The sequence below is a fragment of the Mesoplodon bidens genome (assembly GCF_964165515.1).
Source record: "Mesoplodon bidens genome assembly, chromosome: 11".
NCBI lineage: Eukaryota > Metazoa > Chordata > Mammalia > Artiodactyla > Ziphiidae > Mesoplodon > Mesoplodon bidens.
In genome coordinates this window covers 5,958,585-5,982,822 of record NC_138167.1, presented here as the reverse complement: position 1 = coordinate 5,982,822, position 24,238 = coordinate 5,958,585, and the positions used below count along the sequence as shown (strand labels likewise).

The following is a 24,238-nucleotide window of genomic DNA, read 5'->3' as shown; positions in this document are numbered from 1 at the left end:
GGGAGGGCAGGGCTCCAGAAAGGGGAGGGAACTTCCAGAGGCGTGCTTCCTGTGCCGCAAGCTCGGGTCCGCCGTAGGCTGGGGGGAGAGTTTAGAAGGGAGCGCACTTCCGGTGCCCTTTCTCCCGCGAGCACCTGGGCTCCGGACCCTCGTGTTGGAGGGTGCGGTCCGTAAACTGGAGAGCTGTAGAGGCGGGCCGGCAGCCCCTTCGGACCACTGGTGCCGCCGGCCTCAGGACCGAACATGGCCCAGAACTTGAAGGACTTGGCGGGACGGCTGCCCTCCGGGCCCCGGGGCATGGGCACGGCGCTGAAGCTGCTGCTGGGGGCCGGCGCCGTGGCGTACGGCGTCCGCGAGTCGGTGTTCACGGGTGAGCAACCTCAGCCTGCCCTCCGGATTCCGCCCGACCCTTCCCGGACCCCTGCCCAGCCCCGCCAGGTCCCCGCGCTCACCCAGCCCCTCACCCCGCCCCACCAGAGGCTGGCACGTACTCTGAGCCCGGCCTGGGCTGACCCCTACCCCTCTCCCTGCAGTGGAAGGAGGGCACAGAGCCATTTTCTTTAATCGGATCGGAGGCGTGCAGCAGGACACCATTCTGGCCGAGGGCCTTCACTTCAGGTAATGGCGGGCAGAACGGACTGACCCTGACCCTGACCCTTCTTCAACCTTGAACGCCGACCCACCTATGGCTGTGGGAGGAGCGGCGGGATTCCGCGCCGCTCTTTACCCTCCTCACCCCATCTCCCAGAACAGTGCGTGCTGGCCACATCTTCAGGAGCACATATTGTTGTTCTCCGGAGGGCGAAGAGAATTTCTTTTTGACCGTGGTCATTAAGAGGAGGAGCAGGCCAAGAAACACGTGGTGAAGGAAAAGCGGACAAAACTAGGGAAGCGGTAGTCTCCTAATCCCTGTCCCTGTTCCCTCCCCTCCAGGATCCCCTGGTTCCAGTACCCCATCATCTATGACATTCGCGCCAGACCCCGAAAAATTTCCTCCCCCACAGGCTCCAAAGGTAGGTCTGGGCACTGGGGTGTCACTGGCAGTAAACAAGGGAGCCTGGCCAGAGACTAGGCAAGATGGGAGTGTCAGATCTCTTGGGCCTTGGTTTCCACCTTTGCAAACAAGCTAAAATAAAGGTACCTGCTTCTGGAGTTCAAGCAGTAAGTTCTGGACACGCTGTTCATTTGTGTATTTTTCAACTGTTCCTCCCACCCCCAATGTAAACTCGGTGAGAGCATTGTTTGTCCTTTGTCTTAGTCGCTGCCTAGATCAAAGCCTTGTTTTAAAACCTTTCTTTTAATTCTTTGACTCATTAATCTACTGGTACGCTCTGTCCTGGGGAAACTTGGCCGCACTCTTCACTGGTGCACCTGTTCCCTCCTAGACTGTTCACAGAAGCAGTGCCTTTGAGCTTCCCCAGACCAACCCTTACACACATACACACACACACACACACACACACACAGGTACACAATGAGGCAGGTAGCTCACCTGTAACGTACTGTTTTGCACGATGTTTAGGGCAGGTTGCTTAATATTCCCGAAACCCTAGGCTCTAGGAAATCAAGGATTCACAAAACACCATCTTTGTTCTCGAGTCCTTACAGTCTAGTTCAGGATTATGGTACAGTGTAACAGAGCCTAAAGTAGAGTAGTGAGAAGAAAGGTCAGCTTTACTGGAGGAGGGTTGTGGGTAGAGAAGGCTTGACAGTGGACAAGGACGCATCTGGTCTGTGCCGAGTCACTCTCCTCCCCGCGGGGCAGTCCCAGACCACAGGGCATTGCCCTGGGTAAAGAGAGAAGCCAGAGGAGAAAATGCTTGGGGAGGGAGGGTTTGATCGGAAGCCAGGTGAGGCCCCCGTGGCCTTGCCCAGCCACTGCTGACCTCACGCTTAGACCTGCAGATGGTGAACATCTCCCTGCGGGTGCTGTCCAGACCCAACGCCGCGGAGCTTCCCAGCATGTACCAGCGCCTGGGGCTGGATTACGAGGAGCGCGTGTTGCCGTCCATCGTCAACGAGGTGCTCAAGAGCGTGGTGGCCAAGTTCAACGCCTCCCAGCTGATCACCCAGCGGGCCCAGGTCTGACTCTGGCTCCCATCACCACCTGCGTAGCATCAGCATTTCCCTCCTAGGCCCAGCACACTGGGTGTTAGGAAAGGGTAGTGACCCGAGGTCCGTTGCCCCCCAAAAGCTGTGCAGATGGCCACCGTGGGAAACAAGGAGAGCCAAGATGGGAGCTCGATAGCAGTTAGCGTCGGGCGGCGTGGGAGAAAAGTGGTCCAGGCGTGCGTGTGGGGTCGGTACGGCATGGAGGGGTCAGCGTGATCCCAGCCCTTCCCAGCTCAGCTGGCCTAGTGAGGAACTAAGAAAGGGAGAGCGCGCTTTCTGCGGTTCTCCGGAGATCTGGGATTCTGATGATCACAGCAGCACGCCTTCCTTTCCGTTCTCCAGTCCCCTCAACGCCCCTCTCTCCTCCCCCTGGCCCCCCAGGTGTCCTTGTTGATCCGACGGGAGCTGACAGAGAGGGCCAAGGACTTCAGCCTCATACTGGATGACGTAGCCATCACTGAGCTGAGCTTTAGCCGAGAATACACGGCTGCTGTAGAAGCTAAACAAGTGGGTGAGTCAGAAGAGGAGTCAGGCAGGGGCTTCTGAGGAAGCAGGGGGAGGCATGGGGTTCCTGACACCTTACATCTGTGAGCCCGGCCCTCTCCCGCCACAGCCCAGCAGGAGGCCCAGCGGGCCCAGTTCTTGGTGGAAAAAGCGAAGCAGGAACAGCGGCAGAAGATCGTGCAGGCCGAGGGTGAGGCTGAGGCCGCCAAGATGATATCCTTCTGCCGCAGAGCTCTCAGCCCAGCCCCTGGAACACTCTGCTTCCCATCCGGCCCTGTGGGCTGGCTGATGAGACTAAGGCGAATGCGAACCGTGCTCTCTGACCCCTGGGGGTTGGGGTGCCGGGTGGGGTCTGAAGTCTTAGTGGGGCCCCTGAGGCCTGGCTCCTCACTCTAAGGCAGATCAGTAGCACTGACGGCCTTGCCTGCATTTGAGCTGTTGCCTCCAGTTCCTGGCAGCTGCCTGCGGGGAGGCCTACAGGGGGGGGGGGGGACTAGGGCTGGGCACGAGCCACCTGAGCGCAACCCTGGATCTGACATCCCGGAGGACGGCTGAGTAAGTGGAGTCACAGGGCGCCGCCCCAGCTGAGATCTGCCCTTTTGTGAACCCTTAACCCCACCCTGCTCACCTGGGAGAGGCTCTGGGCAAGAACCCAGGCTACATCAAGCTGCGCAAGATCCGGGCAGCCCAGAACATCTCCAAGACGGTGAGTGTGAGCTCAAGGCCGCCTGGGGGGGGGGGGGAAGGTTTCTACACGTTGAAATGAGGGAATTAGGATCTTGCTTGTTCGGAGTTCTATTCAAACTGGCTTCTCTGACACTCCTCCTCCCCTCAAAAATGATGTCCCCTGGGCGCCCCTGACCTTTTGTTCGTGACTCTTGTGGACCTAACACGCCACAGTTGCTCGCTGCTCTGGGTCCTTGTGTAAGCGCAGAAACCGCGGCCCTCACATTGCCACATCCATGTTCGTAACCCACACGTGTTCCACCAGTGGTTACTGAATTGCAAGGGTAGGAATCAAGGTCTTTTTTGCTTGGTGCCAACATCCGTCTGACTCTCTGCCCTGTAGATCGCCACATCACAGAATCGTATCTATCTCACTGCTGACAACCTCGTGCTGAACCTACAGGACGAAAGTTTCACCCGGTGAGAGACATGGCCTTCAGGTGGGGTGGTGACACAGAACAAGGGCCGGAGTCTGGCCGCTTGGGCTCTGGAGCCTGTTACCAGCTCACTCGTGTGACCCTGGAAAACACCACGTCTCTGAACCAGTTAGAAAAGTGGGGGGTTGACAGTTCCTAACTTGAATCTGACAGGATTGATTTTATGCGATCCGATGGGATTATTCGTGTAAAAAGCACTTTAATTGTAAAGTTTTAAGTGAAAAGTGGTGAAAGATGATATTGGCTGGTCTTCCTCGGGGGCCGCTCTGGGGCACGGAAGGATGCTAGGAAAGCAGGGGTGAGAAATGGCGGTGGCCAGGGAGCAAGTCTTCTTCCCAGAGCCTGAGATTCCCGGCTTCCAACATGCTTGCCTTTTTCTCTTGGGAGCGAAGGAGGGTTTGGAGTTGGGTGGGGCATGAAACTGTGAAATCACATGTACCTCTCTCTTGTCGTTCTATGTTCCCTGTTCATCTGGTGACCTGGTGTCCACAGGGGAAGGTAAGTTGATGGCGCATCCTTGTTTCTGTGGGGTCCTGCCTTTTCCCCACCACATCACCTTTCTCACCTCCCTACCCACACATTCAGGGAGGAGGGCAGTTGAGGAGGGAGTGGCCCGAGGTGCCCTGCCTGTCACAGGTACGTCCCCTAATAATGTCACCGTCTGTCTCATTTCCACAGTGACAGCCTCATCAAGAGTAAGAAATGAACCGCTGAACAAGAACTCCACCCCCAGGGAGGAAGTGGATCTTTTTCTTCCCCGGTTTTTGAGGGGCCAGCTTGGGGCCCTACCCCGCCCCCACTGTCAAGTGATGGTCCCTCTGCATCTGTCCTCCCAGCCCTTCTCGGATGAACAAAGACTGACCATTTTCAGGGGAGTGACTTTCCTCCCTGTGTCGGCCAGGGCCGTTGGGACAGTGTGTGATTTCCTGCAGGGTTGGTTCTTCCCTCGTGGTCAGAAGCAACAACGACCACCCCAGAGATTCTCAATAAATGTTTATTACTTAAGCTGAAGTCAAAGCCTCTGGTGTCTGAACTGGGCTGGGGAGGCACGCATGCGCACGCTCACACGGCGCACTCCTGGGCCCTTCTTCCTCTCTTCCAGCAGGGGGCGCGAGGACACCGGCCAGGGCAGGTAGGGAGAGCCGGGGCCTGCTGCTCTCACCCTGGAAGCCCGCAGAGCCAGATCCAGAACAGGACCCAGGGTGGGAACTGCGAGTCCTGGAGTCCGAGGCCAGCTGCACTCCCCACCCCACCCTCCTAAACCGCACCACCCCTTTGCTTACCAACATCTCCTTTTTTAAAGGCTGGAGCAGCTGTGGCTTTGCTGAGCTAGACCAAAAATCTGATGACCCCAACAGGAGCTGCTTCCTTGGTAACAGGGCTCCATGCAGCTGTGGGGAGACCACTTGTGCTCATCAGGGGCTTTACGTGTTCAGACGGCTAGCGGACCGTGTCGCCCGCTGCAGGCTGCCCACACTTCAGTCTCAATCAGGGCTCGAACTCTGGAGGTGGGCTCTTCACTCCCACAGCCTTGGGCCCCCAACAGGACAGGCGCCTCCTCCCTTCCCAGCGAGGCCGCTGGCTGTGCCCACGTGCCACCCCAGCCGTGCTGGGGCGACAGTGTAGGCGGGAATCCTGGAATTCTTAGTGGCGGGGTTAGAGGGCAGAGGGCCTGGGTTCACCTTCAGCTGCTTCGGTTTTTGAAGAAAGTAGGTTAACTGTCCCCTGCTCTGCAGGTTGACTGTCATGAAAGGGACGGGGAGACCAAGCAGATGTGGCCGCCCCAGCCCTGAGGAACTGGAAGCCCGAGGTGAGAGGTGAACGAGCAGAACGAGTCCGCCCAAGTCCCATCCACATTTTATTTCCTTCGCATTCCCGAGGCAGGAAGAGGATGGAGGTGCCCAGAGAACCAGCGTGTTTCCAAGTCCCGCTGTGTCTCCGAGGCAGCCATTTTGTCTCCACCCATTGTTTCCCTTTCCTAGAGACTTACCCCCCCCCTCCCCAGGGGTAAAGGTCAGAGGTTGCTGGTCTGGAGGCCTCCGTGGTCTTCAGGGCTCCCTGAAGGTCACTGCCGAGGGCACCGGCCGGGGGCCATCTTTACCAGACAGTGTTAGGAGCTTCACCATTAGACCATCCAACACTGTGCTGGAAGATGGACCCAGAGCCGGCCACAGGCGTCCGGGCTGAAGCTGGCCGGTCGCTCCAGGGACCCTGGCCGCAGGCCAGCTGAGGGCTATTGAAAGTCTGCGAGCCAATCCCCAGCTCAGGGTCAAGCTGTGGGTTCTGGATCCTCCAGATGACAAATCACACGGGTTGGGGGAGGGGCTGGGGCCATTGTGTCCCTTCCGTGGGCAACCAGCCAACAGCCAACCGAGGGCCACCTCTTTCTCAGCACCTTCTGCTCAAGAGGAAGGGGCCTCCAGGGCTGCGGGAGGCTCGGGAGTGGGCGTCACGGCCAGCCTGGGTGCTGGGGGCCCGGGGCGGTGGGCGTCGCTGGCACGGGGCAGGGGCCTCCATCATTACCCGGCAGTATTAGAGACTCTCAACCAGCACCCAAACACTACTGGGTAAGACGGGGGCCCCCACCCCACCGCCCGGCCGGGCCGTCAGTCCTCGCCCAGTCGCCCGGTGGAGCTGCGAAGCCCTGGCTCCCCTCCCCCACCGCCCGTGTCCCCGGGGACACTTCCGGGTGAGCCCGGCAGCCGCCACCAGGCCCACCCCGGGTTGCTGATCCACTGAGGCCGGGTCAAGTCTTCGGAAGCCCCCCGCCCATCTCTTCCCCGCCCTGAGCCCCCTCCCCGCCCCACCAGCCTCTCCCTGCCCCCCAGGCACCAGCTCACCGCCCTCAGCACCCCACCCCCACCCCGGCAGTCCCTCGCTCAGCCCCAGGACCCCTCTCCCACCGGCCTTTACCTGTCACCAGGCCGCCTGCCCCCCAGCGATTGAGGGCCGCGGAGAGGAGGAGGAATCGAGGCTCGGGATTCAAGGCCTAGAAGCCGCCCTGGCCTCCACTCTTCCTCCTTCCTTCTCGCCTGCCGGGCAGCGCAGGCTCCTACCTGGGCCCCGCCCGCCGCCCCTGCGCACAGGTGTGTCCTCCAGCCATAGGCTGCACCCCCCGCTGCCTTAACCCCTTCCCTCCCAGCGCCAGCCCCAGGCGCCTCCTCTGAGGCCTGGTCACCCCGGCAGGCCCCGACCCTCGGACCCTCGGCCGTGGTCTCTCCTCTCCTACCTGCCTCCTCTGCCCCGGGGCCCCTCCTTGGCCTCGCCCCACGGCCACTCCCACCCCCGGCTAGCCCCTTCCCCCAGGCCCCTGCCAGAGAGCCTGAGGGCAGAGAGGGCTCCGCTCAGCAGGGATTGGGTTGTGCCCCTGCCTGTGCCCACCTGTGCCGGACATCCCGGCCTGTGGAGGGCAGGCGGGTCCCCCAGGGACGCCTCCCTGTCCTCACCCTTAGTACTGGGGTGCCCACCCCTGCCAAGAGTCCCAAGCTGGCCAGGAGTGTCGGCACCGACCCGGCCGATTCAAGTTCTGAGCTGCCCTCCTGCAGCCCTGGCTCTGCTCTCCAGAGTGGCCAGGGCACCCCGCCGGGCAGAGCTGCCCTTGGACCCACCTCACAGCCCTGGAGAGTCCAAGCCCCAGCCTCCGGGCTGGGCGGTGAGAGGGGATGGGACCAGCCTTTCTTTTGTGTGGCTCAAGCTGGGATAGAAAGGGCGTTGCTGGGAGAGGGGCCCTGAGGCCCACAGGTGACGCTCCACCCACGCACCCCCTGGAGGGCGATAGCTCCTGGGAGCTGCGCTGTGTCGTCCAATCCCAGCTCTGCCCTCTCGCTCCCTAACCACCCCCCCACACACCTTTGTTTGCGTCCTTCTTAATTCTTGTCTGTACTTATTCAATGTTTGTGGACTGTTTCTGGGTCTGCCTTCCCACCAGGACAGGAAATGTCGGGCTCACCATCACGCCCCAGCACTGCTCCAGTGCCTGGGACACAGGGACGCTCAATAAGCAAAGTGTATGCTGAGTGAATGACCACCCAGCCTCAGCCGGCCCAGCAGCAGGGAACCGGGCCTTCCCAGGTCAGACTCTCTCAAGGCTCAGCTAGCTCCCCAGGAGACTAGCATTATCAATCCACATAAAGCCTTAACGCAAAGAAGGAATCATCGCTGTTGTCCACTCTGGACCCAGGGGAAGGAAGAGCGAACAAAAAAACCCTGAAACTCTGACCAAGAGCCTACGGGCTCTCAGTAGCCCCAGAAAGGGAGGAGCGTGGCACTCCTTTGCACACCAGGTGCCCGGGGGAGGGAGGTTGGCCCTGGGCCTGTGTGAACTGGCCGTTGTTGTTATCGATCTCCTTAGCTCCCCGATGTCGAAGTCAGGCCGGAGAATGTGGTTATGTCCCCCTCGGGGTGACCCTGGCTGCGTCTCCAGGAATGCAGGCTCTAGGGCCAGAAGGCCTGAGTTAAAATAAAATCTTAGCTTCACTGCTCAACAGTCCTGTGGCCTTGAGCAAGTTATTTAATCTCTCTGTGTGTCAGTTTCTCCCACTGTAAAATAGGAATGATACAGGTACCTCGGTTCCATAACCACTTTTAGTCTTTTCAACAGCGCCTGACACATAGCAAGAGTGTAACGAATTTCATCATCCCTGATCTCCGTGATCTTCACAACCACCCTGGCAGGATCATCCTCCACTTTAAAGGGATGAGACGGCGGAACGTGACCCACACTCACACTCGTGTGTCAGACTGTGAAGGCCCAGCTTTCTGTGTCCACATGTAGCACTCCCTGCCCGCCTCCCCCTCCCGCCCAGGCACACGGAGTTAGAGACCCACACACAGTGACCTAGAGGCTTTATTTACAAGAGAAGGGCCTGGCCCTGCCAGGGGCCTTGCTGGGCTATATACAGGGGCTGGGAGAGGGAGCTGGGGACATGGCCATTTAAATTACAATGGAATGGGGGGCCAGGCTCCGAGGTTCAGGCTCTGGGTCTTCCACTGGAGGCCTCTGCAGGGACGGGGCTGAGGCTGCAGAGACAGGGAAGGAAGGGATCAGAGGGGGTTGGACCTGGAGGGGGGACAAGACACAGGTCTGGTTGGGTTGGGAAGACAGGGTGAGGCCACAGCCACCCCGTCCATCCCAGGGAGAGCACCGAGCCTGGGGGCCCCTGAGGGCAGGCCAGGGAGGGGCCGTACCATGGCCGCCCCAGGACAGGCCCAGCTCACTTCCTCTTCAGGGAACCCTTGCTCTTCTCCTTGTCCGCCGACCGCTGCTTCTTCACCTTCTCGTCCTTCTTGTTCTTACTGTGCACGTTCTCATACACGTCCTCCTTGTGTCTGCAGGCGGGGCAGGCAGGTGCGGGCAGTCAGGAGACAGGGCGGGGGCCTCCAGCACCAGCAGCCCTTCGGGGCCACCCCCATCTCGCAGGTGAGCAAACTGAGGCCAGGAGAGCGAGGAGACCAGTCCTGACAGTGTCCTTACACTAGACTAGAAGCTCCTTTGAGGGCAGAGGCTCCACCTCACACATCAGTGCCTAGCACAGGCCCCACGTGGAGGGCACTCAGGAGTCACTCGTGAACACAGGTTGTAAGAACCAAGCTTGAACTTTAACCCGAACCTCCCTGGAAAGGACGGGTCGGGCTGGAGAAGAGAAAGGGGCAGACGCTGGGAGGTGGGAGGTGGGGCCACTCACTTGGAGGAGGTGCGGGCGGCCTTGGCATGGGCATTCTTCATGGCTGGGGGGTAGGTAATGTTCCCGTACTCCGACTCCCAGCCCTTCTGGGACTGTGGGAAGAAGTGTGGTGGGAGGCCGGTGGTTCCAGCAGCACCGGACAATGCCCACTGCCCCCCCTCGGCCCCTCCAGGCCATGCTCTGCCCGCACCTGCATGACCTCCAGCTTCTTCTTGGTGGTTTCGATGAACTGGGCGATGGCCACGTAGATGAACTTGTATTGCGCCTCCGTCTGCACCATGCCCGAGCGCTGGGCCCGTACCATCTGGATCGTCTTCTGGATGTCGATGTCACAGTCTAGGCCTAGCAGGGAGGGCAGCTGGACGTCAGGCCCTGGACAGAGGTGGTGGACACGGGGGCCGCTCCCCCCCCGCCGCCCCGCGTCTCCCACAGGTCACCCTCACCCTTGGTGGAGATGCTCTCCATAAGCATGTCGATGACAATGATGGTGCCGGTGCGGCCAATGCCGGCGCTGGGGAGAGAAGGGGCACCATCAGAGGCCCAGCCTGCACGAGCCGGGAAGCGGCGGCAGGGCAGCGGGGGCGGGGTGTCCGCACAGCACCGGCAGGGGCGGGGCTTAGGGAACAGGCCGAGATGGGAGACGCAGGCACCAGGCAGGGTAGAAGTCTGTCCAACTCTGCACCCGTGCTCATCACTGCAGCCAAGGGGTCTGGGGACAGAACCTGGCTCTCGGGCGCTAAGACGCTGCTCCCCGGACACCCATCACTTTCCTTCTTCCCAGCACCGCGCTCCACCGCCTGCTTCCACGCTTCACTCTGCCCCCCACCCCAGGAGATCTGGGACCCCGTTCCCCGACCACAGCCCGCCTGCTCCCCTGGTACTCCGGGCCTCCCCGGCCCTCTCCCACAGCCTTGGCCCCAGCGAGGCTGCCCTCCTCGCCTCGGGAGCATCTTTCGGCAAGGCTCCGTCTCCCTTTTTCTTCAGATCCTGATGATGGCAGGGCAAGGGCAGCGTCCACGACAGCAGGCCTCGGGAGCCACCGGGCTCAGGAAACGTGGGGGAGCATCGCAGCAGGAAGTCTGCCTTCTCCCCACCCTCTGCCGCCACCCCTGGGCAAACAGACCCCAGGAGCCTCAGGACGGCACACAGACCCCAGTCCCACCCCCTCGGCTAGGCCAGTCGGGCCAATGCCCCGAGTTGCACTGTCTAATTTCAAACCCAGATTGTCAAAAATAACACCCCCTCACCCACTTCCTTCCTGTAACGTCTAAATTAAGGCCATGGGGATTTCAAGAAGGGGTGGGGGGGCACGGCCTGGAGGCACAGTCCCTGAGGCAGCACGTGGGGGGCACCTCCAGACGCAGCCCCCCGGCCCCGCCCCAGGACGCACAATTGCTGGTGGGGCAGACGGAGGGAGCCCCAGCCCTCACGGCCCCGGGGTCACGTGGAGGGAGCTGGGAGGCAAGAGGGCAGAGCAGATTCCCATGTCCCTGTTCCCTGCCTGACGTGAGTTAGTAAAGCATTAACAGCTCCCATTCTTGGGCATTTACTGTATTCCAGACACAGTGAGAGGGTCTCACGCTCACAACAACCCTGTAAGACCCTGATTTTACGGACAAGGAACCCGGGGGTCAGAGAAGGGAAGTCCTTTGCCCAAGATCGCACAGCCAGGGAGTGCAGGAGCTGGAATTTTGAGCAGCAGCGTCTGTCCAGGACCCTGGGCCTCCATCCCATCCCCCCAGGCCAGGCCGGCTGAGCAGGCCCGTCTGCGGGACGTTGCCTCTCAGGCCTGATGGGACACCTGCTCCTCCTTGCTGACCCCTCAGCTTCCCACCTTAGCAGGAACGGGGTCTCCTGATCATGAACATGAGGGTCTCCAGTGGAGCCAGTGTGGTGCATGAGCCCAAGGGCTGAGTTGGGGGCACTGGCGGGAAGGGAGAGATAGGTTGCAGCCATGAAGAAGCCTCAGCCTGCCGCCAGGGCTGCAGATGGAAAAGAGAAGGGATGGGGAGCTACACCAACCCCAAGGAGAAACACCGGCTGGGTAGGCGCGTCTGAGAAAACAGGAGTGACCAGGACCTGGGTCTACCGTGAGCCCTGCTCCAGGCTCCCCCCTTGACCAGCAGTGACCTGGCAAGAGGCTGGGCCTGTTTCCTCATCTGTATGTGGCAGGGTTGGACTAGATGCTACATCCAGGGAAGTCTCTGAGGAAGCCCACCCCACCAGGCACAGGATCAAACAATGGGCTTGGTTGAAGCTTAAGTTCCACCCATGGGTCTGGAGTCATCAGGGAACCCAGAGACTTCCCTGGAGGTCCAGAGGTTAAGACTCCTCACTCCCAATGCAGGGGGCGCGGGTTCCATCCCTGGTGGGGGAACTGAGACCCCACACGCCACATGGCATGGCCAAAACAAAACAAAACAAAAAACAGTATCAGGGAACCCAGAAGAGGTGGAGGCCAGGGGAGGCGTTAAATTAGTTAATATATAAATTGCTTACAAGAGCGCATGGCACTTAGCAGTACTCACTTGCCAGCTACTACTTTGATTATTATTACTAACACCATCGTTATTCTTCTTCTCACCTGCAGTGCACGATGATGGGCCCTGCGTGAGGCAGACTTTCCTGCCGCTGGTTGATCTGGTCCAGGAAGCTGAGGACACCCCCAGGCTCGCTGGGGACCCCGTGGTCAGGCCAGCTCAGGTACTGGTAGTGCCAGATCTCCCGAACCAGGTCCCCCTGGGTCAAGGACATAGTCAGTGACCCCTGCTCCCGCGCATGGCCTCATCCAACCCAACCAAAGAGGACAGGTGTGAGGAGGGCCCCGGGCATGGGGCAGGGGCAGGGGCCACTCACATTGTCCAGCGGGGAGACCTGTAAGGTGCGGAGTTTGTACTCAGCTGTGTCGTGTTCCCCACAGTTGGTTACAGCGTAGAGTCCATAAACGCACTGAGTGCCCATCTCTGGCCAGTATGGGACACATTTGTTCTGAAAAGGGAGGGTGAAGGTGGGGACTGAGGCCTGTGCCCACCTCGAGCAGGGCCTGAGTCCCTGGTGATGGCCCCGTCAGCATCCAGTGGATGAACAGATGAAATGGCCGAGAGTCAGAGACATAGGGCCTGGCTCGGCCTCTTACAGGTGGTGAGACCTCGCCAGTCACTTGACAAGTCATTCAGTGCACGTTGGCTGGCACACGCACTGAACCTGAAGCTGTGCAAACCGGGCTGGAGTTACAGACACAAGTAAGACGCAGCCTATGCCCCTGTGCCTGCAGGAGCTCACAGAGAGATAGGTGAGCGGGGAACCAGAGCGGCTGAGGAGCAAGGGGGAGGGAGAGACTAATCCTCCCTCTCGGGAACAGGGGAAAGCAGGGACGGCTTCACAGAGGAGGGAGCATTTGAGCTGGGTCTTCAAAAAACGAGGAGTCGGGCTTCCCTGGTGGCGCAGTGGTTAAGAATCCGCCTGCCAATGCAGGGAACACGGGTTCGAGCCCTGGTCCGGGAAGATCCCACATGCCTCGGAGCAACTAAGCCTGTGCGCCACAACTACTGAGCCTGCGCTCTAGAGCCCGCGAACCACAACTACTGAGTCCACATGCCACAACTACTGCAGCCCGCGTGCCTAGAGCCTGTGCTCCGCAACAAAGAGAAGCCACCGCAATGAGAAGCCCACGCACAGCAACGAAGGGTAGCCCCTGCTCACTGCAACTAGAGAAAGCCCACACGCAGCAACGAAGACCCAACACAGCCAAAAAGAAAGGAAGGAAGGAAGAAAGGAAGAAAGAAAGAAAAGAAAAAAATGTGAGGAGTCAGTGAGGCAGAGAGAGCCCAGAGCCAGGAAGTCGGTCCCTAGTGGAAATGAGCTCGTGCAGAGGCATGGAAACCTTAGGGACCCTGGCCGGTCAGAGGCGGCGAGGGCTGGAGGGCAGCCACCAAGCCTGAGCGCCAGGTCCGGCAGTGCGACTGCTCTGAAGGCAGCTGGGAGCCGTGGCAGGGTTCTCAGAGGGAGCAGCCTGGTGCAGTGTGTGCTCTGCACGGATCACGGCCACTCCACTGCAGACGGTGCCGTGGGAAGGGGGCAGCCTGCAGGCAGGGAGGTAGCTTGCCCGTGGCGTGAGGGTTGGGGGCTGACTCCAGAGAGTATTATGAGGCCAAGACGACAGGAAGGGCTGCTGCCCAGAGCGGGACGGAGGGACACTTTAAGGAAAGAGGCCACTGGAAATCTGGGTCTGGTGGTCAGGGGAGCCCAGGGTGGGACGCAGGGATCCGGGAGTCAGCGTGTACCCAGACCTCGTGCCTCAGTTTCCCAACAAGGTAGGACCCTTGCCCTCCGAGGTGCCCCAAATCTCTTTGGCTTAATGGTGGTGGACGACTACTGGGGGGCTCGGCTTACCCGGCCCTTCTCCACCTCCCGGGTGGTCATGACGACGACACGGGTGTTCTCCTGCCACACCATCTGCCAGAAGTCGTTGACCGTGGCCTCCAGGCAGCCCTGGCTGGCGATGTAGGTCTTAGCATTCTCATCAGGGCCTAGCAGCTGGTTCTGGACGCGGGTGCAGAGACACGCAGGGCTATGAGCCCCTCGCACCCCTGCCACCCTCAGCCACCCAAGGCCACAGCTCTGGCTTCGCCTGTGCATCTTTGGACATAGCCCCCCCATGAATGGGGGTCCCCAGGGCCCAGTCCCCCCTCCCCCATGACCGGCGGGCACACCCACCTTGACGTAGTTGGCGTTAATGTAGTCAGACCCAGGGACATGAATGTCGCGTCCCTGCAGGACCACTCGGCTGTGGTCGACTGGGAGCGGGCAGAGAGGAAGCAAGAAAGGCGTGGGTCAGACCCTTCCTGAGTTTCCAGGCCTTTCTTGCCCAGAAGCCACAAGCTCTCAGAGCCCTGCGGGCAGGCGGGGATGGGGGATCTGTATGGGGGGAGGGATCTGTGTGGGGTGGGGCTGGAGGTTTCAGAGGAGGAAGGGGGTGGGGGTGGGGGTGCCGGAGGCCCCTCTGGGAGGAGCGGAGGCTTTTTGGAGGAGGGGAGGCTCTACTGCGGGTGGAGAGGGGTCCCCCCTTGAGCTGGGGGAAGAGACCCCCTGAGATGGGGCGAGGTCGACGGGCGGAAGGGGAGCCTCCTGGGTGAATGGATGGGGGAGGGCTGGAGGCTGCCCAGGGACAGGGCACTCACACGGAAGGATGTTCTTGTAGCGGTTCTTGCTCTTGTTTTCTGGCCGCTGCCCTTCCAGCCGCTGGTGCAAGTTCTTCACCTCCTGCTTCTGCAGACTCTGTGGGGCAAGAGGGGGAAATGGAGCCCCAGGCCCTGGAGAAGGGCCGTCCACGGGTGGCGAGGACGTGGGGCAGATCAGTGTAAGGGGCGGGGAGAGAGGGGACGGGGTCTGCCTGGGACCCCAGGCCCTTTGCCCTGCTGGTCCCATCACGCACCTCAAACTCCTCCCAGAAGCCAGCCTTGGCTGTGTCCTCCGACTCCTTCTTCTTGTTCAGTTCCAAGACCCGGTTCTCAATGTCAGCTGCGTTCACCCTCGTGGCGTAGTATGGCTGGGGTGAGGGAGGGCGAGAAGTCAGCCGCTTCTAGAGCTCAGAAGCTCAGGGGAAGGAAGGAGGCAGCCAGGCCCACCCCTCACCTGCCGCAGGTAGACGAAGGCGCCCGAGGCCTCCTCGATCCCCGTCCTCTTGAAATGCTCCACCAGGTCCGTGAGGCTGTCGAAGGTCTCCGAACCGCCCACTGTGTAGCGTCCGCCCTGAGGGGGGCCGAGTCAGGCCACCTCTCAGGACCCGAGTCTCCCTCCCTGGACCCCCAGCCTCAGACCGAAGCCTGGGCTGACCCTCCCCACGGGCAACGCTGGAGCACAGATGGACCCCAAGCAGGATGCCGCCCCACTACCCAGATGCCTTACCTCACACATGACCTTGATATGGGTGACTCTGAGCGGGGAGCCCGGCCCAGCCTTGGGCTGGTCGCTGAGCACGGACAACACAAAATCTCCAGGCTGGCTGAGACTTTCACGCACGAGAAAAGTCCAGGGCTCACCCTTGGCCTGCAGCAGTGTCTCTGCCTGCCCTCCAGACATGTGGCCATGGTACCACCTAGAGAAGACAGCATCCGGGGAGGTGAGACCAAGGCCAGGGGCAGGTGCTGGGCAGACATTCACGGAGCGGGCAGGGAAACCAGGCACCTGCCATGTGCAGGCACTCTGCTATATGCTTTCAAATCCACCACCATCACAAAAATGCTGAGAGGTAGATACTACCCATTCTGCAGATGAAGAAACTGAGGCTGGGTGATTGCACACTGGCCCAAGGCCCTTGCTGATAAGAGGCGAGCCTCAGGACTTCTAAGCAGGCCCACCTCTGAAAGTTCAAGACAAAGGCAGACAGGCAGGCCATATCCAGAATATTTGGAGGGGAGAAACCCAGGAAGGGTCTCCATGAAAGACAGGGCTGGGCTAGGGGAACAAATGCAGAGGCCAAACCACAGAGAGTGCTGGGGATGGGAGAGACGGAAGTCACAAGGGAGGCATGATGGGGAGAAGTCCCCCAGGGGGGCCGGGAAGGCAGACAACCCCGCTGCATAAGAGTGGTTTGGGGGCTCTGGGGTGCCTGGGATGATGTCACTGAACGAGCTGTTAGAGGGGCTCAGAGGGGCTCAGAGGGGCAGAAAGCAGAACTAGGACCTTTCCCCACAGCACACCCCCTTCCCAGGAGGAAACTGTAGCCCCACAATGCCCAGCCCCACAGGAAACCACGTGATGGAAAAAACACAAAACTCCTTCTGGGGAGAGAGTGAGAAGTGAGGTTGTGAGGTTTCCTCAGCCCAGGGACCAGGGGAGGGGGGGCATTTTCCAACCGCAGGAATGGGGAGAAGGAGGGAGGGGGCCATCTGTCCCGCCCCATCTCACTCCTGCCCCAAGGAGACTGCAGCTCAGAGACTTCCAGAGTCTCCTGCCCTGTCCAGGACCCCCTGGGCCACCCCATCCCATCACTCGGGGATAGGCCAGGTCCCCAGGGCTATGGAGAGGGGGCTAACCCGCTTCCCCCAGGCCCCAGGATGAGGAAGTTTCCATGCAAATGTCAGGCTGACCACAGGGGAGAGCTAGCCAGTGAAAGGACAAATGCAAATTCCCGCAGAGGGGGTGCGGCAGCTGCGAGAACACAAGTGGAGCTTTGGAGAAAGAGCCTCCTCCGCACACTCCCAGGGTCAAGGGTGAGCCGAGGCCTCCTGGCCCGGGTAACCAAAGGGGCCTCTTCGAGTCAGCTGCCCTGGTCCTGATTCCCTCGGTCCTCGGTCCTCCACTTCTCCCAGCCCCAGTTGGAACCCAGGCCTCGGGCCCCTCCCAGGGGGTCTGCTCAGCTCCATCCCTCTTCCAGCTCCACCCTCTTCCTGCAGCAGCCAGCAGGGCAGATCCTGGCCAGGATGAGGAGGAAGCCAGGACATGAAGAGCTCAAGAGAGTCTGGGTGGAAAATCCCCATGAAATGTTGCAGGTGGGGTGCAGGAAAAGGGCAAGAGGAGGCAGACACCAAGGTAGGGCAGCCACCAGCAAGGTCATCACTGTGGCTTCCCTCCTAGAAGAGGTAACTTCACAGGAAGGGGATCAGTGGCTCCATGTTCACGGGAAAGAGGTCTCCAGGGCTGGGCCCCAGGGCCTTTATCTCAGCCTCATCCAGGGCTAAGTTTCAATCACTGACTTGAAAAAAATATGAATGCACATTGGGACGCATGCATGTCAGAGAGACTGAAAGCAGACAGAATCAAAGTGCAGAATCATTTCAACAATTGATACACAAATACAGGACAAGGGCAAGTTGACTTGGCCCCAGGAGTGTGAAAAAAAAAAATCCAGAGCTGTTCAGCTGCCTTCCCCTTAATAGGGGCTGTCATGGAGATGAAGCTATAAAATGAGCCACCACGTCCTGCTGAGCGTTAGGGTCCCACCACCCTCCACCCATGCACTCGGAGACTGCATGGGAAGCAGCCAGCCCAGTTTGGGGGACCACATCTTTGGAGCCAAAAAGATGCCTGGAGTATTACCCTGTGCCCAGGTACTAGGCCCCTTACACACCCATCACACAGTTTTCAATGATCTGGGTTCTGGTCAAGGGACTCGTCCAGCTCCACCCAGCCCAAGAGGGCAGACCCGTCCTCACGGGGTTGCTGGGATGAGGCACCAAGTATCCTCAGAAACGCTGGTCCCTATGCTCTTCCTCAACATCAGCCTGTCCCTGTAGTAACCCCCGCTGGGGAAGGAACAGGAGGGCAGATTCTGTTCCACGTAAGAAGTTCTTTCTAACAACAGAGCCAGACTGCTGGGAACACAGCCACGACGAGTGGCCTCTCGGGAACTAGTAGAGTCTGGACTGCTGGCAGACAGCGACCCTAGAGAAGGGCGAGGTGACCTTCTCTGGCTTCCTCAGGGGTTGATGGAAAGGGACCCCAGGATCACATGGAGGGAAGAGGCCCACAGAGCCCTGAGAAGGAGCGGGGGGCGGGGGTGGAGGGGCACTTGGGGTGGAGGCCAGCCCACCTCTCCGTGGGCTGGGCCAGGGCGCGAAGCCCCTCACCTCTCACTGGTGGGGTCTGAGCAGTTCAGCGGGTACTTGAGGTGGATGACGGTGCCATCGCGGTCCTGCAGGACGCCCTGCTGCTGCGTGTAGTATTCCACCAGCTCTGTCAGCGTCGCGAACTTCTCCCCTCCATACAGGTCGTAGAAATCCCCCGAGTTCTGGATCCGAATGTGGGTCACCTGATCCCCCACCCTGCAGGGCACCGGGGCAGCGGTGAGGCCGGTGGATGCGAGAGTGGAGGTGGGGATGGCGTGGGGGATGGGCGGGGGTCCTGGGCAGGGAGCGCACACGGGGGCGGGGTGGACACACACAGGGCCGGGGCGTGCTGGGGCCTGGGCAACCAGAGTGAGAGGCCAAGTCCTGGCCCCCGCTAGAGCCTCGGGCCACCCACCTGACGGAGAGGGAGAAGTCGCCCTGGTTCTTGCGACTGGGCCGAGCCAGGAAGCTCCCGTTGACCCCTCGGCCCTTGAGCAGGGTCTCGGCATCCAGCCCACTGAGGTCTCGGTGAAACCACCTGGGAGGCCGGGAGGGTAGTGAGGAGAGGGCCCTGGGGCACCCCACCTCCTGCCTACTCAGGGTCCCCGGCCCTTACCTCACCATCCTGGGGGTGCCCGGGGGGAAGGGGGTGCAGGCAACAGGGTGGAGCTGCTGAGTCCGGGCAGGCGGAGAACGCTGGGGCTAAACCTCCCGAGGCTCTCAGCGCCCAGGTCACCTCACCACCGCGGTCCTGGTTCTGGGGCTGCCACTCCACTGGCCTGGGGCAGCCGGCAGGGCGGGGACAGGAAGGGGCGCGGCCGACCCCTTGGGGGAACTCACTCTACTTCTCGTTTTAGAGCAGAGTGGGGAGAAGCTGCGCAGGGTGGCAGTGGGCGCGGGGGGGCCCACTTCCCACACGCCTGCCATCAAAGGCCTCGGGAGCGTGGCCCTCCACACATGGGGGGACACCCGAGTAAGGACACACGTGCGCCTGGCGCACTCCGGGCGCAGATCACGCTCGGCATGTGGGAAGCCGCCCAGTCACGCGCCGTCTACTCCTGCTCCGCCAGCCACTTCCACGCAGCCTTCCCTGGTCCACGCCACTGATGATGGTGACGGTGGCAACTGTCACTAGTGGAGTCTGTATGCCAGGCACTGTACTGTATGATATTTACATGCCTTATCGGATGTGTCATCACCATAGCCCCATGAAGCAGGTACCTTCGTTATCCCCATTTTCCAGACAAGGAACCTGGGGCTCGGGGAGTGTAGGGAGCTCACCCAGGGTCACACAGTCAGTAAGTGGCGGTGCCAGGATGCAAACCAGACGGCCTGGTTCCAAAGCCGGTGATTTTAGCTACTGTATGCCAGGCCTCAGGGCTTCAAAGTTTGAACAGAGGTTGGAATTGTACTCCAATTAAAAAATAAAGATGGGGCTTCCCTGGTGGTGCAGTTGTTCAGAGTCTGCCTGCCAATGCGGGGGGCACGGGTTCGTGCCCCGGTCCAGGAGGATCCCACGTGCCGCGGAGCGGCTGGGCCCGTGAGCCATGGCCGCTGAGCCTGTGCGTCCGGAGCCTGTGCTCCGCAATGGGAGAGGCCACAACAGTGAGAGGCCCGCGTACTGCAAAAAAATAAAAAAAAAAATAAAAATAAAAAAAAGAGCTGGGGCTTCCCTGGTGGCGCAGTGGTTAAGAATCCGCCTGCCAATGCAGGGGACACGGGTTCGAGCCCTGGTCCGGGAAGATCCCGCATGCTGCGGAGCAACTAAGCCCGTGTGCCACAACTACTGAGCCTGCTCTCTAGAGCCTGCGAGCCACAACTGCTGAGCCCACGAGCCACAACTACTGAGCCCACGCACCTAGAGCCCGTGCTCTGCAACAAGAGAAGACACCGCTGTGAGAACCCCGCGCACCACAACAAAGAGTAGCCCCGCTCCCCGCGACTAGAGAAAGCCCGCGTGCAGCAATGAAGACCCAATGCAGCCAAAAACAAATAAATAAAATAACATAATTAAAAATAAATTTAAAAAAAAAAGACTCCATCTTGCAATGCAGGGGACGCCAGTTCGATCCCTGGTTGGGGAACTAAGATCCCACGTGCCATGCCTGCCACAACTAGACAGAAGCCCACACACGCACCACAACTTAAGCGAAGAGCCCGCACGCCCCAACTAAATCCTGACGCAGCCAAAAAATAAATAAATATTTTAAAAAGTAAAATAAAAATAAAAAGCTAAAAAAAAAAGAGCAGAGGTTGGGAGACTCTTCCATTAAGGTCGCAGTGGGAGGGGGAGACTCCATAATTGCCAAGGCCGGGAAGATGCCTACAGAGGGATGCCCTCCCCTCCCTTGACACACATAGCTGAAGAGGTGCCCTGGGGCAAAGGGATAGACAGAATGACCCCTATGCCCTGTCCAACTTGCACTTTCTCTGCTTCTTGTCCTCAGGCTTTGGCCCATCCATCTGGCCCCAACCCTGCATTCAGGTAAGGAGCACACCTAGGGAAGCAGGTGTGGGCGGAGCCACCAGCCCTCATGGGTGCGTCCACCCTATGCCTGAGCCGTAGGTTCTTGACAAGGGGGTCTGATCTGAGTCCGCTGGAGTTCGGGACTCTGACCAGAGGCCTGTCTCCTGGGACTGGGGCTGGGGGCGCAGGGCCTGCCAGGGCTTATTCTCAGGGCCGGTTGACCCGGAGAGGCCCTAAACACTAAACGCTTGTCATGCTCCCTGTAATTCCAAACACAAACACAAACATCCCCAAACCAAAGCAAGAGGAAAGAAGCCCAACGAAACAGACGCAAGAAACTCTTGTTGGTGGCTTCCCTAGGGAGGGGGACCAGGTGGCTGGAGGAGAGGGCTGGGAGGGACCTCTCCTTCTCCCTTCCACCTTTTTGAAGGTTATATCATGGGCATGTATCACCTTTATAAAAATAAGTAAACTGACTGGGAGATGGCAATTCCTGGGACACTTCTGGGGTACTGGGAATGCTCTACATCGCGATCTGAGTGGTGTACACACGGACGGAATAAATGTGATATTTAATATTCATGCACATGATGTATGCTGTGCCTCAAAAAATAAGGAAAATAAATAACAAAGTGCTCAAGCCCAACAAAAGTCTATTTTCTTATGTTGGCTACTTTATCATTTTTTGAACATCAATTTCCCCCCACCCCAAAAAGGGCTTCTTTTTTCCGCCTCTTTCTGGGGCCCTGGGAGCCTTGCTTGGTCTGTTTATTGCATGGTCTAACACTAACTACCTCCAGCCTTGGACAGCCGCCCTGAAAGACCATGAACTCACCCCCACAGCAGGGGGCAGGAAGGAGGTGGACATCGGCTTCTCCACCACAGAGGGTCCTCTGCCAGTCTGGCTCACCTCCAAGTGGTCAAAACTTAGCACCATGCCTCGCACAGAGTATGTGTCCGATAACCAAGCTCATCCGGACCCGTGCACATACATGGTCACAAGCCCAGGTCCGGTCCTACACATGCACACCCTGCTTGTCATATACAGATGAGTATACACACACACGCACATAAGCATCCACTTATGCACACAGAGTCCCACTACATGCACCTCACCATCCACGTCCACCTACGCACGTACCTGGTTGGGTGCAAACACCCACCTGTGGACACCGCATCCTGACCACACACGAAGCTGCAGGTCTATGCTCGACACTAAACACTCCCTGCACCCTGGCCACAAGCCACTCTCCTTCTGGAGCTTACACCACTTGGTGGAGAGAAACTAACTAGGAACCCAGAAACTCCTGACCATGGAAGAAGCAGGAATTTCTTTGAAGGGGGTCAAGCCAGAAGACAGACAGACACCAGGATGAGATGTACTGTCTCTGCTGTCCTCTGGCAGGAAAATAAATAAGCAGCACCTCCCTTCCCTTGACATAAGTGCTCTGGAGTTCACAGAGCACTTGCACACACACACAATCCCATTTGGGCCTCAGACATCCCCGTGATGTAGGAATTATTTTTCTGAATTTTTTTTTAAGGGAGGAAAACAGGCTCCAGAAAGCTGAGAGTTACAAAAGTAAGGGCCTACTAATTCCAAAGAGAAAATTCTTCACTTGGAAAGCAAGGAAATAAAGGTAGAGATGAAGATCAAGGGGGATGCAGAAAGACAGGCAGTCTGGAAGAGCAAAGAAGGTGAAATAATATCTAGAAAGTTCTTGAAGTTCCCTGAGCCTCAGTATCCCTACCTGATAAATGAGCTTAACAATATTTCCCAAATACTGATACAAAAGACCAATATGAAGTAAGTTTTTGGCACAAACAGCTTTTATGTGACATTATTAATCCACATGCCAACGTTATTTAGTAGGTCTTGTTAGCCCAATTTTAGAAACAAAAACTAAGCCTCAGAGAAGTAACTTGCCCAAGGTCACAAGCTAGTAAGGGGAAGGCAACAAACCAAGGCTGACTGACGTGAGGCCACTGCCCATCCCACCACACCAACCACTGCTGGAGGAGGCAGGGCACTGGCACAGCCCATGGTGAGGCCACAGGGGCCGGCGCTCCTGCATGGCAGGATCTGGAAAGGCCCCCCAGATGGCAGGCACAGGGCCCACTGGAGCAGCGCTGGGTGTGAGCAGGGCACTGTGGCTGAGCTGAGCTGCTCTCAGAGGCTGGGACCCATGGCAGAGGGCCTCACAGGGCCAGGCTGGGGACCCAAGGAAGGATTCTGTCCCAGGAGAGGCCTTGCCAACCACCTGGTAGGAAAACGACCGAGGCGGGAGTGCGGAAGGGGTCAGGGACCAGACAACTCAATCAGAACCTTGACATCAGGGCTGAAGGAGACAAGGTGTGCACTGGGGGTGGCAAGGCACACCCCAGGGCAGATGTCAGTGTGAGAAGCAAGAGCCTGCAGGACTCGGGGGTGACCAACCCATCAACTCACCAACACACACAGAGCAGGTCCTCACTGTAGCATCCAAACTCCAGCAAGGCCCGGTCTGTCCCGGCCCTCCCCACTGGCCTACTCTGCTGCAGGCACTGTCATTTAGTTTGTTCTCACAGCAGGGCCTTTGCACTGGCCGTTCCCTCCGCCCAGGGGCACTGGAGCCTGGCTCCCCCTCCAGGTCACAGCTCCTGTGTCACCTCCTCAGGAAAGCCCTCCAGCCAGTGACACCACTGGCACCCCAGTCACTTACTAGCACGTGAAGCTGTCTCATTTTCTGGGTAACACTTCTGAGAACCTGCAATTATCCTATTTAGTGGGTTCCTTGGGCAGTCTGTCACCTTCCACTGGAGTGAGTGAAGCTCCGTGAGGGCAGGGACCGTGTCTCTCGTTTGCTACAGTATTGGCAGCACTTTAAAAAGCACCTGGCGTATAATAGACGCTCAACAGGTATCTGTTGAATGAACTGACGCGGAGGAGTGAAGGGAAACTGAAGGAAATCTGAATGAAGGATACTGGGAAGTTGAGTGGGAACAGGGGAGCCTTCTCACATTTGCCTTTCAGACGTGCAATGTTTCAGGTGACATGGGCTCCCCAGGGGGACAGATCCTAAGCAGATGGCAGAAGCAGGGGACCAGAGGGTGAAGGGAGAAATGCAATGGTGAGAAGAAATATGCATCTATCAGGGAGGAAGTGCTAGAGAAGCGGGGGGCGGGGGGGGTTGCGGAGGGCTACGAATGGGCCCGGAGTTCCTGACATCTTTCGGGGAAGCAGACCCAGGGCAGGGGGCAGGGGCAGGTCGCACTCGTGGTGACACACCTGTCAGGAGTGAGCAGGAACACTGCTCCTCCCTCCCAAATGAACAGGAGACCATGATACGCAAGCGGAGCAGGGGACTTACCCATGGGACAGCATTTCCCGAGAGGGGTAGGGAGTCACAGGCAGATGGCCACAGGGGGCGGGGCTGAGCCCGAGGCGCAGCTGTGCGGTGGCCCAAGGTGAGGAAGAACACTGAGAACTCAAGCCACTTTCCTCTCGATGCTGCCCGCCAGGCCAAGATGCCACAGGGACAAGCCCCTGGACTTAATAAACCCGGAAAAGGGACAGGTGGGGAGGGGCTGGCCTTAGACCGCCCACAGCAGCTGGCTTCTCTCTCTAGCCCCACGCCGCAGTCCAGCGCCGCCTGCCTGTCCCCCGCCTCCTTCCCTGGGGAAGGGAGGAGCCACCTGGAGCTCCACCTGGTGCTCCGGCCAACGGAGCTGAGGGAGGATGGGTGCTGCGGGCAGAGACCAGGAAGTAACCCTGGCCAA

General features: G+C 59.2%; 2 protein-coding genes and 1 long non-coding RNA gene across 5 annotated transcripts; 1 reads left to right on the top strand and 2 right to left on the bottom strand.

Annotated features, from left to right (window-relative positions):
• Positions 1–89: 89 nt before the first annotated feature.
• Positions 90–4,790, top strand: PHB2 (prohibitin 2). Its single transcript, XM_081248489.1, has 8 exons — positions 90–370; positions 534–618; positions 934–1,013; positions 1,898–2,082; positions 2,494–2,623; positions 2,726–2,829; positions 3,245–3,322; positions 3,686–4,790. Exons 1-8 carry the CDS (start codon positions 244–246, stop codon positions 3,764–3,766), a joined length of 870 nt encoding a protein of 289 aa, XP_081104615.1. The 5' UTR covers positions 90–243; the 3' UTR covers positions 3,767–4,790.
• LOC308624811 lies at positions 4,760–6,817 on the bottom strand. The gene is made up of 2 exons (XR_014017005.1): positions 6,693–6,817; positions 4,760–5,170 (listed from the first exon to the last, which is right to left on the bottom strand). It is a non-coding gene; the product is annotated as an uncharacterized lncRNA (long non-coding RNA).
• Positions 6,818–8,614: 1,797 nt separating this feature from the next.
• Positions 8,615–24,120, bottom strand: PTPN6 (protein tyrosine phosphatase non-receptor type 6). 3 transcript variants are annotated; one of them, XM_081248466.1, is made up of 16 exons: positions 23,830–24,120; positions 18,428–18,550; positions 18,034–18,228; positions 15,371–15,560; positions 15,098–15,214; positions 14,898–15,011; positions 14,644–14,740; positions 14,180–14,259; positions 13,856–14,005; positions 12,320–12,451; positions 12,048–12,202; positions 9,907–9,974; positions 9,654–9,805; positions 9,464–9,555; positions 8,967–9,107; positions 8,615–8,838 (listed from the first exon to the last, which is right to left on the bottom strand). In XM_081248466.1, the coding sequence occupies exons 1-15, from the start codon at positions 23,841–23,843 to the stop codon at positions 8,993–8,995; spliced, it is 1,794 nt and encodes a 597-aa protein (XP_081104592.1). In that variant the 5' UTR covers positions 23,844–24,120; the 3' UTR covers positions 8,615–8,838; positions 8,967–8,992. The 3 variants fall into 3 exon arrangements, with proteins under 3 accessions (XP_081104592.1, XP_081104591.1, XP_081104593.1); XM_081248465.1 differs by having other exon boundaries at positions 8,615–8,798; XM_081248467.1 differs by lacking the exon at positions 23,830–24,120 and adding an exon at positions 18,629–18,970 and having other exon boundaries at positions 8,615–8,798.
• Between the last annotated feature and the right edge of the window lie 118 nt (positions 24,121–24,238).